Source organism: Cimex lectularius, unplaced genomic scaffold (genome assembly GCF_000648675.2).
Source record: "Cimex lectularius strain Harlan isolate CLEC.00 unplaced genomic scaffold, Clec_2.1 scaffold186, whole genome shotgun sequence".
In the NCBI taxonomy this organism is placed as follows: Eukaryota; Metazoa; Arthropoda; class Insecta; order Hemiptera; family Cimicidae; genus Cimex; species Cimex lectularius.
The window spans coordinates 740,562-759,009 of NW_019392979.1; the positions used below are offsets into that span (position 1 = coordinate 740,562).

Genomic DNA, 18,448 nt, shown 5'->3' on the forward strand with positions numbered 1-18,448 from the left:
CAGTCCTGTACGTCATACGTATCTCGACCGATCCACTTCACCCTCCACCCTTTGTACTTCCTTTGCCGACTACACAGCTGTCATGGTCTGATTCTGATCCCGTAATTACTTCGGAGGAACTTCAGTCACCAAGTTGCAATTAGCGAGGCTATGTACGCTACCTTAGGCTTAAAAGAAAAACATGTTAAACAATTTTACCATTTGTAAATATATCGTTGCTGTTGTCGCATCAAAAAATTAAAATTTAGATAGTTGATGGGAAATAAAACCAAGTGTTAAGTGTAGTTAACTTTTTATTCTTGCGGGTGTTTCGGGTTCAACGGCTTATTTTCAACAGCTCTGAAAAATACAGACACAAACAGAACAACGAATTTATGTATAAATATGTGCAAACTACAATTATCGAACATCAAAAATACTTTTTTTTAAATGATATAACATGTTTCTAACTGCGATATTTTGCTAAATAAATAGGCCCTGATGATGACGATATAATCGTCGAAAGCTCGGCAAAGACTTAAAGAGTTTGTCGTTTCTGTTGTGAACTCACTGAAGATCCTTTCGTTCAAGTTGATCAAAAATACCTTCAAATAAAATGCCTGCACAGAAGAAAAAGCAAATCATCCATGAAAAAACAAGGACAACAAAAACGAAGAAAATCAAAAGTCAAAAAGCTATCCAATATCCAACCAATTGGTTTTTGTCAATTTATTTAAAATCTCCTATCGTTAAACCTGACCAAATGGGTTCCACATTGAACCCGAAATATTTTTAAAAAGCGAAACAACCAGTTCGACAGAAATACAGTGAAATATATGTAACAAATAAAAATTTGCCTCTAATTCATATTTCGGTTTGAAATTTCTACGATATCACCAAATCGTAACATCTTGGTATGTTATTGTTGTGTCAGTATTTTTTAAATATTAAAAAAAAATAATAATTTCTACCTATTCTCCAAGGAAAAATATGTAAATAACATAGAATGTAAAAAAGGTATAGGCACAGTTGGCGGCATAATTGAAAAAATATAAATCGAAAAATAATCATTAACGAAATAACATTACAGTTTTCTATGATTTGTGTTGGCCTCTAATTATGCCGAAATTTAAAAGTTATTAGATCATAAAGAATTAATAGCAATCAAGCAAAGACTTAGACCTTAACTACAAGTCGTATTTTATTATATTTTTATAAGGCAGTAAACTTTCCTAATCATTTGATTACTCAGCTAAAGTGCGCTTTTCTAAGATGGGGAAAATATTATTTCCCATAGTAATTAATTAATTCGGCGAAAATTCCCGGTAAATAAAGATATCCCCACCTACTTAGGAGAATCGGTAGCTCAAATTTGGCCTACGTCCATAACTCGTCCCAATTCAGGAATCTATTTCAGTTCTGTGTGGCCCGACAGTTGTTATAGTCGGGGTCTAGATCAGAACGGTTTACCGCATGTATTTATAATGTTTATTTTATTTGCAATTCTTTGCACTCAACTGGTACTCAATGGAGGCCACGAGATGCCCTTCGGTAAGCGAGTGCTCGATGGCTAATTTCCACTGGGCAGTTATAAAATTCTCATCGAGCTTTTTTTATCTGTTCAAGTCGCCTTCTTTCTTCCCAACCAACTCGAACAGGAAATAAGTTTCAAGCTGTCCGCGGAAATACTAAACAAAGATACAGACTTGGCTGGGATGGAGATAATACCGAAGATTGAGCACATGGTAGGCTTCGACAGCTTCAACATGTCTAAATCAGGTAATATGATCGAAGTAAAATTAAATTAGCAAGCCTGTTGCCTTTATGAATAATTTCTGGTTTTATATGGTAGCGTGGGTGCGATTGTGTGATCAGGGTGATGTTTGCAATAATAAGCCAATTTACACCCACTATTTTTATTAATATTCAAAAATGATTTTCAGTAAAAAAAATGATTGAATATTGCTTACATTTACACTTTTCATTTTATACGATTCCCTGTGAATTACACACTGCAACCATAAAAGTAATGTCGATCTCTATCTATCCAAGAACCAACAAGAATTGATGAGAAGTCGTAAATGTAATACATTGTAATTATTTCGTATATTATATCCGTAGATTGCAGTTTAATTAAGTGATAAAAGATAAAGTAATATTTCGAGCTCGGCAAAATCGAAGGAGTTTTATATGGATACATTTCGGTGTTTACGACTCCTGCCGACTGGGGCTGAAAAGAGGGAAAGAGATAGAGAGAAGTTGTCTGTCTTTGTCTAAGAGGGTTTGGGGGTGGACCTGTGTGATTATGTATGTGTGAGTTTCATTCAAAAACCTACATACATCAAAATGAATAACAATCTCATAGAATAAAGCGACATATAATTTATTTAATCTTAGCTAATATTATGAAATACACGCTTAAGTTGAAATTGTAGACAATAGTAAATAATAAAACGTGCATATATAAGAATATTCCGAGTTTTCTATTATAAAAAATTAAATTTTCCTGTCAGACATTTAGCCAATTAATTCACATTTTCACTCAGCATTCTTGCCAGCAGCTGATAAGTACTGTCTCTGACTCGCCTATTATTTCCTCTGTTGTCTCTGTTGGTCTGGAGCGAACGTTTGCTTGGATGTAATTTACATTTGTGAGATTTCTCCAATGCATCTGACATACCAAATTAGCGAGAATAGGCAGACCAAAAGTCAAATAACGATCAAATAAATTTGCATTTTTTGTATTTGCTGGATCAAAATCTGCCTTCGGTATCCAGAGCTTAATCGAGCTGATAAACTTTAACAAACAGATGATATATATTATTCTTGAAGATATTCATTTATTCGGTTTATTTACAATCCAGTGGGTCTGTTTTTAAAGAAAAAAAATAAATCAATTGAATTCTAAGTTTCCGAACTGAAACTTTCATTCAACTCATATATATTCACGTACAGCGTGTAGAAAACGTACAAGAAAATACTTTTTACTAATGATTATTCTGAAATCGTGAGATGTGGTCTGGTGTGATGTAGGTTTCAGAAAACCATTTTCTTTATCGTGCCAACGTTTCGATCTTTATTGAGATCATCTTCAGGGCCTGTGATTTACAAACATTGTTTAACTTTAACAAAAACATGTATGATGAAAAAAGTAATCACCACACACTTTTTAGTAAACTAAATTTTAATAAATTTACGACTAAACGACCAAAACATAGAAATAAAAAAGAAACGACCATCGCTTTAACAGAGCTGAACGAAATTGCGTGCGACGTGACGCGATGTCGCGCCTCTTTTTGAAGCATAGGGAAATAAACTAAATTTTAATAAATTTAGACTAAACCCCCAAAACATACACAGGGATATGAATGGACCAGCGCTCATCGAAACGCAACGCAGCAGTGGCGGTGTGGTCGTCGAACAGACCTCTCTTTGCATCATGGGATAATATTCTTTTCCAAGATAGACCTTCTATTCCATATGTTTCACTCCAATCATTAACATGAATTTCAATTAAGGTTTTTAGTTGAGATAAAAAATTTAGTGTCATGAGCGGGATTCGAACCCACGTTCTTCGGCTAGATACGCTACTCTACCACTTGAGCTCGTGACATCGATCCACTCGGACACTTCCCATCTCAACCCCACCTTTTTTTTATTTTCCCTCCTTTTTGCCATTTTTCAACTAAAAACAATAAAAACTTCTTTTTATCTTAACTAAAAACCTTAATTAATTAAAAGATATTAATTGGTCAAGCGGACCACGAAAACTAGTGAAATTAACACGAATGTAGCAGAAATGGAGGCGAGAGGAAATCAGTGATGTAAGAGAAGGACGTCGATTTTAGGCGCTCATCGCTCTAAGAAAAAAAACACCTCGAGGGTTCATATAACCTCGTTGTTGAAATACCTTCGTTAAAAAAAAAAATCCAATTATAAATTATAACTTACATATTTATTTATATAATAAATAAAAAGATGACTACTAGTCGAGGTCAGTGCGGTACTGTGTTGCGTCACAACGCTACGCGTGTATCACGATGCCGTCATGACGTTCGCGTCGTGTCATCCTGCGTCAATATGTGTTTTGTTATGTGTGTCTCAGATAAAGATACAGCATCCCTGAATTCGAACCCAACATCTTAAAATAAATAAAATACTCTTTAAAATAAAAAAATGTGCTTTAGAATAATTATCGATTAACGGTCACTAATCACCACACATTTCTACACGAGAAGAACGAACAACATGGGATTCCATGAACAAATTCCAACTATATATGGACACGAAACTAAAAGTGCTTTAGAATATTTTTGTTGTTATAAACAACATTTTAAAAGATTTTAACACAATTTCCTCAACTGATATAATATTTTCAAATTGTTGTTTTCTCTGTTGTTCTAGATCTGTTCTTTGCATGTCACTCTATGTTTGTTTGTTGATTAGTTGAATATGTTTACAAATTTCTTTATGTCTACGACTATTTAGTTACTTGGACAGATTGGTTATAGCTTTGTATTTTTAGGTTTATGTATCCGAATTTGTTTGTTGTGTGATTGTTATTCCAGTTTGAGTATGTGTGTGTGTGTGTGTGTGTGTGTGTGTGTGTTTGTCTTATTTCCGTTGTACTGTTGATTACAGGATTTAATGGATCGACCCAAGGACTTTTCCCATCGGAAAGGTCAAGCCGGTCTTATTGACAAATAGCGTCTACAGATCGAAGGGAGGCGCTAAGCCCCTGACAAAATAAATGTCCACCTAGGTAAAACTAAGATTGAAGTCTTTTTTCAAAGGAAAATTCATTAAGGCAATTAGGGCGGATTTAACGGGCCGACAAATCTCCCGGTTTAATTAAACTGCTAAGAAAATATGCGGTGTTCGCCAGTCTGCAGAACCGATCCGTTAATTATGATTTACACGTGTTAATTAATTGGGCCGGTGAGGTGAAAGCCGCGTGATTAAACTTATAATTTCAAAGTATTCAAATAAAGACACCTTCAAACGAACCCGACAATCATAAAATGCTTAATTAAGTTAAACTTAAAATATCTTCCATGTAGAACAATACACTCATTGTATAATCCTTTTCATTTCTCTTTATTTAAGAATGAAACCAACTAATAAATTTGGTTCATGATAATCATTGTTTTTCTTTGTTTACTCAATGGAAACAACATTCGGTTGAATTAATACAGCCGTTTTTTTAGCTCGAAACCCGAAGACTATCACATTTTTAAACATACAAATTAATGTATATACATATATAGAACCTAAAATTTACTCTTTTCCCATAATTGTTCAATTTTCTTTCGGAATTACATTTCTTGGGGAGAAGGGGGTATCATTTATTTATTTGAAAAGGTAATCGAATCGGCGATACTCCACGGTGGCCGAGCTCATAAATTTGGATTAAGGTTATTGGATACCAGCTAAGGGAGGATATCGAACACTCTCAACTACTCCTCTGGCTCTAACAAATTACGTTTGTGACATTTTTACGAACCATTTACACTTAGCTGTAACGTGTGAGTGTTTGTACGATAATAATGTACAAATATAATAAAGCTTGTAATAAAACTATTTTCTAATGGTTCAAAAATGTACAAACGATCTTCCGCGCTGACCACAAGATTTAGTTTCATGCGTATAAATTACGAAGAAAATGTTTAATATATTATTTTTATTCATGAAAATGTCAAAATCTAGTCTGCTAATATTTTACATACATTTTTAAATTATTTCAAGAGGAACAAAAAATTTATTGTTCAATAATGCGATTTACTGCATTTTACAGCTAACAGGCACCCAAAAGATTGTTTCTCTAACTTTTCTCATTCTAAGCCTAGTTCTATTAATTTTAGATAGTTACTTTTAATAATTAGATATTTTTCTTCCTCTCCCCCAAAAAAATATGTTTGAAAAATATCCTTATCAAATGAGTTTTGCTTCGTATTTTTTTCATTTCGTATATATGTATATTTGTTCTACGCTCACTTAATTCCTAAGTGATAACTGAATAACACTCGTGGTTACACGTTTATGTGTATCTTTGATTTTCGTTTAATATGTGCGCCTTTGTACATTTTGATTGTATATTTGTGTTGTTCGGTTTTCTTTTCGGGTGTGTGCTATGTTTGTTAATTTGGTACATTTGCTGTTTGGATTTGTTTAATATCTCCGATTCTCAGTCTATTATGGTTTACTTCACAAATATCAATGTATGTTCAAATTTACTAGTCGGTTTATACGCAGTGTGTTATTTGTTTGAGTTAATGAAAGGTTGTGTGTTCGAACTAATGATGATGATGATGAAAAAAATGCTAGAAAGCGGGGATTTCATATTTGAATTTGATATTCCCTGCAACCTTTTGGCTTATTATATTTTTCCTAGTGTTTGATCATTGAATTTTTTTTTTTTTTTTTTTTTTTTGGCCTTATGATCTTGCATATTAGCCATAGTACGAATACTTGTGTGTTCAAATTGGGGGTTATCGGGAAAAAAGGGCCAGAGGCGACGGTGGGAATCGAACCCACGACCGCGGCGTGAGAGTCTCTCATGCTAACCACTCGGCTACCGCGGTCCCCCTATCATTGAATCTCATTGTTGCAATTGTTTTTTTTTTTCGGGTATTCTTGGTAGATTATGTCTCTGTTGAGCAGTATCTCATTCAAGATTATATATGTTGCGATTTCATCTTCCTCATTGCATAATCTACAAATGAGTCATCATTAAATAGTGTTAATGGTGTTATCTCAGATGCCGGTGACCTGTATATAGCCCTATCCTTCCCCTCAGTCTTACGTTGTCTGACTGTAGCAATGTGTTTGCCAGTTTTGGTAAAGGTTCTTTAATCATTAGTTTACCATGCCTGATATAGGGCTTTGTTTGATCTTGTTATCCAAATTAAAGATTCAGGACCGACATATGGTTCTAAAGATCATCCTCTGGCCAGTTATCTTTTTGTTCATTTCCCAGGACTGCTTTGTACGCTGATACCTAGCAATTATCAGGTTGTTATGTATTAGGGCTGCTTAGAAAAAAAATGCGTAGAAATCCTTCAACCTGATGATGCGCTAAGGGCTCGAAATCCGGTCATTGGAAAACAACTTACTGCGAGTAGGAACTATTTTTTTGTAAAAAAGGATTGAATACCGCACTCACTCCATCGTTCATCATTTCTATTAGGGCTGCTTTGATGTCTGATTTTATAAGGAATTTTTGGTCAGTGTTGACGTCTTTTTGATTTTCTATGGCACAAGCATTGATTGCTTGTATTTCAGGTGGAAAGCATTGAACTATGTGTACTTCCGTAATGAGTTTGATTATATAATTTGTGCATGCAAAGAAAATATCATATCCCGTTCTGTCGTTAGTTTGGGACAGTGTGGGGCAAAAATTAGTCGTGTCCAATGATTAATGATTGATCAATCGGACCGTTATTCACGACTAGTAATTAAATACGAGGCATGACTAATTTAGTCACAATATAATTAGTCATGACTAAATTTCGGTAAATCATGTTCAAATGGGTGTTCAAAAAATGAAAAATACACTTTTAAAAAATTTTCTAACAGAAATTTATTTCATCAAAACGAAAATCCTTCAACACCTTATTTAACAAAAATCAATATTCCAATTATAAGTAAAACTACGTCGTTATGAAAAGCCAAAAAATAATAATAATAATAAAATAAAATTTAAAAAATCCTAGAACAAGCTACGCTTTGAAAAGTGAATATGTTTACATAACCGATCAATGGAAAAAATATTTCTTTGAATTCAGATTTATTCCTAAGGAAGAAAGGAGAGATTTCTACATTATTTGGAAAATACACCAGCTAGGGGTCTTGATTGTAATAAAATAGACATGTAGAATAATTATATAACTTTGGTTTTCGTTTGTGATAACACTTTTTGAAGGTTGGCCTTGAGCACGACTCTCATCTCAAAAATTTTATACAGAGTCGGTTGGATTTTGGTAAATTGGTCATTGTAGCCAGAGTTGGGCAAAATCTAATTAATTCAATCATGATTAAGAATTTTGATTGATGTTTAATCATGATTGAATTAGTCATGAGTAAATTAATCATTGTATGATTTAGTCATACATCATGATTGAATTAATCATGACTAAATCATATAATGATTAATTTACTCATGACTCATTCAATCATGATTAAGAAGTTTGATTGATGTTTAATCATGACTAATTCAATCATGATTAAACTTCAATCAAAATTCTCAATCATGATTGAATTAGTTAGATTTTGCCCAACTCTGGTTTTGGAGCCATCTGCATGCCATATAAATGTATTTGATTTTCTCCTGATTGCTTCTTCTCCTATGTAGTATGTAAAACTTTGAAGGATGTTGCAAAGGATGTTTCCGGTATCACTTAGCGAGTCTTTTTCCAGGAATCTAGATGGCTGTTAATGTAATGTAACAATATTTTTATTGTTGTTGAATAATTTAAATAATCCAGCTCTTCGGAAATAAAAGGGTTGATTGTCATGAAAGTATTTTATTTATTTCAATTAATTAAGGTTTTTAGTTGAGATAAAAAAGTCAGTGTCACGAACGGTATTCGAACCCACGATCTTCGGCTAGATACGCCGCTGCTCTACCACTTGAGCTGTCGTGCTCGATCCACTCGGACACTAACTTCCCATCTCAATCCCATCTTTTGAATTTTCCCTCCTTTTTTGCCATTTTTCAAATGTCGTGTAATTTACCATTACTAAAAACTTTAATTAATTGAAATGTATTAATTGATCAAGAGGATCACGAAAACTAGTGGATTTTATTTATTATTGGATCTTGAAGAGAAAAATGGTCAAAGCCAGAACATTTTTCCAGGTTTTTATATATGTTTCAATTTTTATGAATATGTTGTTTTTACATGTATAGTTTGCCGACTGATGGGAGAAGGTATTGCGGGTCTCATTGGGCCGCAGTCTCTTGAAACAGCGAGCATCCTTCACGCTATAAGCAATAAATTCCACTTGCCTTTAATCCAAACGCACTGGGACATAATCTCCGGGCCAGAGACGTTCTCGGAAGCGACGGTTAATATTTATCCAGACCCGGATCTAATCGCCAAGGTAATCAACAAAATAAATACCAGGCATCCCGCTGTATAAATAATTGCCCTCCGCCCTAGGGGTTAATAGCGATAGTGGAAGACATGGACTGGGGGAGCTACACGATTATTTACGAGAAGGAAGAAGCCCTGATAAGGTTGCAAGGAATACTAAAAGCTCACAACAAAGGTCTCACCGCAGAGGGGCACGTCCCATTCACTGCATGGCAACTAGAAGGTGATGATTACAGGTGAGCAATGATTCAGAACAGTCCTCGAGGCGTGCTGCTCCTTGTAAACAAATCGCGATAATTTTTTAAGCTTTACTCCCAACAGTCCCCTGATCATAAAACTCATATATAAAAGAAAGAGATAATGTCCTGTGGAAACTAAAGAAATCTGTTGATTTATGAAAAGCTATATAACAGAGTGGAACGGTTAGTCCTTTAAAAAAATCCTTCTTAAGCTCTTTTTTAAATCTTATAAAAGTGAAATTATATTTCAGTGAAAATTGAAATTGATAGCATCATATTTTCTTTTTTTTTACAAAATTATCATTCTATCATTCATTCAGGTCAATTCTCTATAAAAAGAAAAATATTTTTTTAAATTATGTGATTAATAGTATTGCTATATCTAATGCTAAATCTAAAACATTCATTAAACTTTCTATTATTTGACAAAATAATATTTATATTCACTTAAAGCTAACAAGTTGACTTCATTTATAAAATTAAATTAAAAAATTCGAAAAACTTTTTTAAGGAAAACTGATCACTTCAACTGCATTTTTTTCTTTAAAATAAATTACGTCATCATAAATAATCATGCTAGGAGATAACACGTATTGGGTTGTCCGGAAAATAATGCAGGATTTTGGTATTAAACAAAAAAAAAGAAACTAGTTACTTTAAAGCAATGTTCTTTAATCAAAATAATTTCCCATACTCTCAATACATTTCTCCCAACGTGTTGGTAACTTATTAATTCCGTCTGAGTAGAATTCAGAATTTTTAGAATTGATAAAGTCAATAAATGCATTTTCCAGTTCCGTTTGATTTTTGAATATTATGTGTTGTAAGTAGTGGTCCAGGTGTCTAAAAAAATGGTAGTCAGTAGGCGAGAGGTCCGGAGAGTAGGGTGGGTGAGGCAAAGTTTCATAGCCAAGCTCCAATAATTTTTGTGACGTTACACGTGACACATGTGGTCGAGCGTTGTCATGCAACAAAATGGGCCCTTTCCGATTGACCAAAGAGGGCTTCATTACTGCCAATTTCTGATGCATGGTATTAATTTGGTTACAGTATGATTCAGCATTGATGGTTTCGCCAGGATTTAAGAAGCTGTAGTGTATTAAACCAAATGAAGCCCACCATACCGTAACCATTACCTTTTTTTGATGAGTTGGGGGCTTTGGAAAATGTATTGGAGCTTCTCCTTTGTCGAGCCACTGTCCAGAACGTCTAGTGTTATCGTAGAGAATCCACTTTTCGTCACATGTAACAATTCTGGCCAGAAATGGGTCATTTTTGTTTCGACAAAGAAGTGATGCACAAACATCAAAGCGCTGATTTTTTTGGCGATCGTTTAATGAGTGTGGAACCCAATTTTCGAGTTTTTTCACTTTTCCAATCGCCTTGAGGTGGTCAGCGACGGTCGTTTTACTGACTTTGAGTTGCTCTGCAAGTTCTCGAACAGTTGTTTTGGGGTTTTCTTCCACCACTGATCGCAGAACATCATCATTAAGAGAGGAAGGCCTTCCACGACCTTCTTCATCTTCAAGGCTGAAATCTCCCTCCCGAAATTTTTTAAACCACCTTTGCACAGTGCACTCATTAACACAACCCTCGCCCCAGACTTGGTTAATGTTTCTAGCCGTTTGGGCTCCGCTTCGGCCGAGTTTAAACTCGTAAAAGAAAATCGTACGAAATTCTCGCTTTGACATTATAAGGATGACTGAATTATTTCCAAGTAGCGGAATGCTACAGAGGTAAACAAACAATATCATTTGGAAGAGGATTAATAAGTGTTGACATTCATACAAATGAGTAATCCTGTAAACGTAAACAGAATATTTTATATAGATTTTTTTTAATGAAAACTTAAAATCCTGCATTATTTTCCGGACAACCCAATAAATAAAAAATGCCTGTTTTACTAATATTTATTTTTTGAGTGATAGTTATCAAATTGAGATTTTTCTCGATGATAAATTATTTTGCTGAACAGACAAGAATCAACTTCTGTAATGACTTTCAATTAATTAATCTGTATTTAAGGTACTGGTTGAGATAAAAAGTCAGTGTCACAAGCAGGGTTCGAACTGAGGTTGAGGTGGGAAGTTAGTGCCCGAGTGGATCGAAGTCACGATCGCTCAAGTGGTAGAGTCAAGCCGAAGGTCGTGGGTTCGAATCCCGCTTGTGACACTGACTTTTTTATCACAACCAATACCTTAAATACAGATTAATTAATTGAAAGATATTATTTAGTCAAGCGGACCACGAAAACTAGTGTTTGTAACGGCTTTTTTTCGCTACCTTTAGTAATTAGGACATTTTAACATCCTTTATTATTTATTTCATTATCCATTTATTTCTTCATAAAATTTTTAAGTTTGCGAGAATTCCTAATGAGATATGCCGGGTGAACGTATAGTTTGGTCATTTTTGATTTTCATCTACCGATTCTCACGGTTTTGGTCTGTGAGAGGTTCTTTGGCTTCTAAAATCTTCCTCTTCATTGGTGGGCTAGTGCTTAAATTGATTTTTTTTTTCCACGGTTGCCCACCACTTGGATTTTATTAGTTACACATTATGTTTATTTATTAATTTTTTAATGTGAGCTTAGAAGAAGGAGAAAAAAAAGGTGGAAAACATTTTTTATTAATATAACATAACATAAATATTTATTAAATTCACTAGTTTTCGTGGTCACAAGTCAGTGTCACAAGCGGGATTCGAACTGAGGTTGAGGTGGGAAGTTAGTGTCCGAGTGGATCGAGGTCACAATAGCTCAAGTGGTAAAGCAGCGGCGTATCTAGCCGAAGATCGTGGGTTCAAATCCCGCTCGTGACACTGACTTTTTTATCTCAACTAAAAATTCAATTAATTAATGTTTATTTTGTTTTAAAAAAATTGTATTGTCCAATAAAGAGTTGGGTACATAATTTGAATATTCCATACCTAGTTACAACTTACAATTTATCTTTAATTCTTTTTTCTGTTGAAACAAATTATTTATTTAAAAAAATAAATAAAATTTAATGGATATGTTAAATTGTCAAATTTTATTTCCAATTATTTGTTTTACAGACCAATATTGAAGGAAATTGAGCAGTCTACAGAAACCCATATAATCTTGGACTGTTCAACAGACAAAATTATTGACATTTTGGAACAAGCGAAGCAAGTCAATATGATGGGAGATTATCATAGTTACGTTCTAACTGCTCTGGTGAGAAATTTCGTCCTGACAATGTTCTCATATTACAGCAATTTTAATGTTACAGGATGCCCATACAATCGACTTCGGCGACTTTAAAGCGGGAAAGACTAACATAACAACCTTAAGATTGGTTGACCCCGGAAGAGCGAAGGTACAAAATGCCGTCCAAGATTTGAAGTATTACGACAAAATGGGCTTCTTCTCCAAGCTTTCACCCGATAACGTGCCAGTAAGTTGAAGGTGTAAATTATATCTAGAGATAGAAGTATTTGTACCTGTATTTTAATTTTAGACAGAAGTAGCGCTTTTATACGATTCGTTGAGTTTGTTAGCTTATGCTTTGAAACAGCTACGTGATGAAATAAAGAACGGGATGACAGGTGACAACAATGAAGATGTTGAAAACCTTCGACGAAACAATGATAAAGATGAAGATGAAGATGAAGAAGGAGAGCTAGGGATTGTTGAGGATGGTGGCGATGATGAAACATTAATTGATTTCACTGATGCTATTGATTGTAAGTCAGATAATTTCAAGAAATATGGGAAAAGGCTTGGTGAAATAATTAAAAATGTAAGCTAATTAACAGAAATTGGGTTTAAAAATTACAGAATTAATTGCTAGCATATGTTACAGACAGAAATGGAGGGGATGACAGGAAAAATAAAATTTGATGAAAAAGGGAGGAGGATATTTGCAACTGTCGATATTACTGAACTGACCAAAAGCAGGCAAATAGGTTCATGGAACCCGGAAGATGGTATATCTTATACAAGAACAAAAAGCCAGATGGAAAGCGATATGTTCCAGAGCTTGAGCAACAAAACTTTCATCGTTGTATCAAGACTTGTAAGTTAAATTCCACCTTTGGTAAAATTCACAACTAACTTGTCAATTTTTAGGGTGAACCTTATTTAAGAATTGCTAATGATAGTCTCGAAGGGAACGACCGGTTCGAAGGGTACTCAAAGGACCTGATCGCAGAAATTGCAAATGAATTGAACTTTAAATTTCAATTTGTGCTCACTCCCGACCGCGAATACGGATCATTCAACAAAGAAACAAAACAGTGGAATGGCCTTATTAGGGAGCTTAGAGAAAGGGTGAGTTATATTTTTGCTATTTTCACATTAGCCAAAGTTATGAGAAATAAAATTGATAAAAATTCCAAGAGCAAAGTTAGAATTCAAATCCAGAACCATTGTATGACAAACACAAGACCTTAAACCATTTTTAGACAAAAAATAATAATATCTACTTTATTTTTATTTTTGGTAGCGAGCAGATTTGGCAATTTGTGACTTAACGATCACATACGAAAGAAGAAGTGCAGTTGATTTCACTATGCCATTCATGACCCTAGGTATACAACATGCAATATTTTCCAAAATAAAATTAGAATTAATTTTATTTTTTATAGGAATCAGTATTTTGTTCAGTAAACCGACAAAACAGCCACCCAATCTCTTTTCTTTTCTTTCTCCACTGTCACTTGACGTCTGGATTTATATGGCCACATCATTCCTTGGTGTTTCACTCCTTTTGTATTTTCTGGCAAGGTATAAAAAAAATCCTTTGCTTGCAATATCACCATTAAAATAATTCAAAGAATGTGAAAAATAAGTCAAAGAGGCTGATTTATTAAAAATGAGTCCGTAAAAGAACATTTTAAAATATTTATTATCAACTTTATAGGAAATTTACGTTTGAAGATTATTGCAAATTGTTCAAGGCCCTCCTTATTCTGTAATAATTAAATGAAATCTATGAACAAACGTTGAACCAGCACTGGATTACTTATTGGGTTCATCTACACTTGCGGGTGTTTGATGTTACTCAAACGCTTTGCATCATCTTCAGTGATGTTCATGACAGTTCTTTACATTTGAGTAACATCAACAACCTGGAAGTACAGACAGACCCAGTAAGTGACTCAGTGCGAGTTCAGCATGTATTCACTGACCCGCAGACCGACACAAGCCTGAAGAAAAGAGAAAAGAAAAAACCTTATTCTAATTACAATTAAGGTTTCTAGTTGAGATAAAAAAATCAATGGCACGAGCGGGATTCGAACCCATGATCTTCGGCTAGATACGCCGCTGCTCTACCACTTGAGCTATCGTGACCTCGATCCACTCGGACACTAACTTCCCATCTCAACCCCACCTTTTGAATTTTCCCTCCTTTTTGCCATTTTTCAAATGTCGTGTAATCTATTTGATTTTCGGCGACAAATGAAATGGCCACGGAGAGCTTTAATGAAGTATACTTCATTTAATTCATTAAATTCACTAATTTCTTGGTCCGCTTGACCAATTAGTATATTACAATTAATTAATGTTTTTAGTTGAGATAAAAAAGTCATGGAGTGGATTGAGGTGACGATAGCTCAAGTGGTAGAGCAACAGCGTATCTAGCCGAAGATCATGGGTTCGAATCCCACTCGTGCCATTGACTTTTTTATCTCAACTAAAAACCTTAATTAATTGTAATATATTAATTGGTCAAGTGGACCATGAAATTAGTGAACTTATTCTAATTATCGAACAATCAAATTTCAAATATAAATTAAAAATTAATTAACTATTATACATATTATGGAATATACAGGTAATAATAAATATAAATAATAATTTATAATAAATATAAAGGTATACAAATATATACCTTTACAGATTGATCTCTGATTTTTAAAAAAATCATTGCAAAGAGGAGAATTAAAAATAATAAAGTATTTTTATTTTATTAAAATTTGACTATTAAGTCTTTGCTTGATTGTCAAATTTGTTTATATGGTAATTAAATTAGCAAAATTTTATTCAAGGGAGCATAGAGGCCACACGAACGGTCCTGGGTTCGAATCCCAGTACAACCCATGATTTTTTAATTGAAAATTCTTTGGAAGAAATTTGTAAAGTGGTTTGACCCATTGACGTTGAACGTTAAGCCTTCTTGTATAACAAGAATTAATTTACTTTATTTGGCAACAGACAGATTGTCTTTTTTTTTTTTTTTTTTTTTTTTTTTTTTTCCAACTACATGATATTTTCAATAATTATATTAGGAAGTGTTTATACTTTTCTTTTTCTATTTAAAGACAATCCGACAGGAATTAACAAGACTCTTTTGATATAAATTCTATAAGAAACAGTCTTAGGTAAGAAATGATTTGTTTTTTGTATTTTTAACTTCATTGTAATTGTACTTTAAAAATTATGTCCCTAGGACTTTATTTGTCAGAGGTCACAGTGTGGTTAAAATGTAATTTAATGTAGTACATACTAAACTTAGTGCTTTCTTGTACATAAAACTATTGTTTTGTTTAAAGCTTCTTATATACGATAAATGTGTGTTCTTAAAACATCTTGGCACAGTGAATAAAATTTTACAAATAAATTATGTAACCCATAAACTATTATATGTGTCTTTGTAGATTCTAAACAAGTACAGAAAAATATTCTAACTCGATTTGTCATATTGTAACTGCTAAATCTACTTGTATAAAGTGACTGTTTAAAATTTATTAAAGTAATCACACGCCGCTAACTCGAGTAGAATTCATAACAGCGTTTTAGTAGTAGTAGTAGTAGTAGATTAACATTTTTTGTTACAGATGTGCACCAGATCAGTGGGAAAACCCTCATCCTTGTAATAATGATCCCACAGAGCTAGAGTGTGCTTTCTCGCTGCACAACTGTCTTTGGTTTTCTATAGGCTCGCTTATGGCTCAAGGGTGCGATATCCTACCAAAGTAAGGATGGAGTTCAACAGTTCAGCGGGCCGACTCTTTTAGGAGCTTTTGTGTGTACGAGACTAATTTTTACATTTAAAAGTACAATAACACCGCTTATCCCACTTTTTAACCGACTTGTGAACCTCATACTGTGACAGCACTCTGTCTCGCATGAATTTTCTCTCTTTACCAGTACACACCCAAGTGTGAACTAACATGTTGCAGGATCTCTCCTCTTGAGTGGAAAAACCCACACCCCTGCCAATCCGAGCCCGATGAGTATGAAAACGATTTATCAATGCAAAATGTCATTTGGCACAATTGCGGATCACTTATGCAACAAGGATCTGATATTGCCCCACAGTAAGACTCTCTACAATAGTATCCAAACAATTATCCATTACATATATACAATAATATAATATATGTATAATATTATATATATAAATATAAATATTTAATATACATGATTTTGATTTGTTACATAAATATTTTTTTAAATTAAAAACTGCATCCACTAACAATCCGTTTTGCATAAAATGCACTTTTGTTTGAGGATTGAGAAGAATGCTAAGTTTTGTATTCAATTTTAAATAACAACAACACAAATATTTTACATCAATTGAGTTAGGAAAATTAATAAGAGCAAATAATAAATAACTTTTATTTCTACAGAGCTATATCGACTAGAACTGTAGCCGGAATGTGGTGGTTTTTTGTTCTCATTATGATTTCATCGTACACTGCAAATCTTGCAGCTTTCTTGACAATGGAAAGGATGGACGAACAAATCAAAAGCGTAGAAGACTTAGCTAAACAGAGTAAAATCAAATACGGCGTGCTCAATGGTGGTTCGAGTATGAATTTCTTCAAGGTGACAAAATGTCATTTTGTTTTAAATAAACAAAACGTAAAATGAGATCGGGTTTACAGAATAGCAATGACACACTTTATCAAAAGATGTGGAGCGTGATGGACTCGACCCGTCCTTCTGTCTTCACTAAAAGTAATGATGAGGGAGTCGAGAGAGTTCTCAAGGGTAAAAGAGCTTATGCTTTTTTTATGGAATCGACTTCAATTGAATATCAAATGGAGAAACACTGTGAGCTGACGCAAGTGGGCCGACTTCTGGACAGCAAAGGCTATGGGATAGCTATGCCTTTCAGTAAGAGTTCATTTTCAATTAAAAAAAAAAAAAAATCATGGACTTTTTTATCTGTGTACAGATTCACCATACAGAACAGCAATAAGTGGAGCCGTTTTGAAAATGCAGGAATCCGGAAAGTTGCTTCAGTTGAAAACAAAATGGTGGCAACATGGAAAAGCAGAATGTGAAGTAAGTATCAAGCTATATAAAAAACAAAATTTAATTATAAATATTTAGTGATACTAATTTTAAAACAATAATCCTTGCTTTTGTATTTCTTTAATAGACTGAAGAAGGTGGTGGCGATTCAGCAGAACTGGGTATTGACAATGTCGGTGGCGTCTTTCTGGTTTTAATTGTAGGATGTGCAGTAGCATTTTTTGTCGCCATTCTTGAGTTCTTGTGGAACATAAGAAAAGTAGCAGTACAAGAAAAGGTAAGGTACTTTACACTACCGCCAAAAATTATTTATACAAAAATGATGCTTGTTTCAGATATCCCTCAAACATGCTTTCATGGCAGAATTTAAATTCGCAATAAACTGCAGTGAGAGTACCAAACCAGTTCGGCACACAGCTGAAGATGACGACAGCAAAGATGACGATGATGAGGAAAAATCTCTAAAACCAAGAAAGGTCTCGTATATAACAGACGACTATAACGAGGAAGAGGATAAAGACTAACGATTGTGAAAATAATTAATTAAATTAAGTTTTTGTTTTGTAAATGATTTGTTGTTAAATTTGATTTTTTATTGTTTAGGCTGAAATTGAGTATAAATCTAAATTTTTTTTAATGAAATAAGGTTAGAAGGAAATATGAATTTTGTTTGTATTAAGATAACATTAGTACATATTTGATTTATAGAATTAAAAATCAAAGCCAACTTTCTCTGTAACCATTTTCCCTTTTAGAAACTAAATTTGATCGGTTTTCTACATGAAAGTTTAAAAAAATAACAATACCATTATAAAATATTTAGAGAATGTAACAATAAATTAAATAAAGTACATTTGTTCAATAAAGACATTATAAATATAAATACATTGTTTTACTTTTAGTGA

The 18,448-nt window shown here is 33.7% G+C and overlaps 1 protein-coding gene across 2 annotated transcripts; it reads left to right on the forward strand.

Moving 5' to 3' along the window:
- Positions 1-1,404: 1,404 nt before the first annotated feature.
- On the forward strand, positions 1,405-18,147 carry LOC106665276 (glutamate receptor ionotropic, kainate 2-like). Of its 2 annotated transcripts, none has more exons than XM_014391597.2 (17): positions 1,405-1,530; positions 1,606-1,758; positions 8,888-9,081; positions 9,141-9,310; positions 12,371-12,512; positions 12,568-12,732; positions 12,796-13,077; positions 13,141-13,353; positions 13,407-13,607; positions 13,783-13,867; positions 13,925-14,063; positions 16,118-16,255; positions 16,913-17,111; positions 17,171-17,402; positions 17,464-17,573; positions 17,671-17,820; positions 17,879-18,147. In XM_014391597.2, exons 1-17 carry the CDS (start codon positions 1,464-1,466, stop codon positions 18,065-18,067), a joined length of 2,829 nt encoding a protein of 942 aa, XP_014247083.1. In that variant the 5' UTR covers positions 1,405-1,463; the 3' UTR covers positions 18,068-18,147. The 2 variants fall into 2 exon arrangements, with proteins under 2 accessions (XP_014247083.1, XP_014247084.1); XM_014391598.2 differs by lacking the exon at positions 16,118-16,255 and adding an exon at positions 16,463-16,600.
- Positions 18,148-18,448: the final 301 nt, after the last annotated feature.

Excerpts from the sequence above, each read along its gene's own strand:
- LOC106665276 (XM_014391597.2), top strand. The coding sequence starts at position 1,464 with ATGTTTATTTTATTTGCAATTCTTTGCACTCAACTGGTACTCAATGGA. Across the intron at positions 1,531-1,605 it reads AGGCCACGAGATGCCCTTCG|TCGCCTTCTTTCTTCCCAAC; the intron begins GTAAGCGAGTGC and ends TATCTGTTCAAG. Across the intron at positions 14,064-16,117 it reads CTTTTGTATTTTCTGGCAAG|ATGTGCACCAGATCAGTGGG; the intron begins GTATAAAAAAAA and ends TTTTTGTTACAG.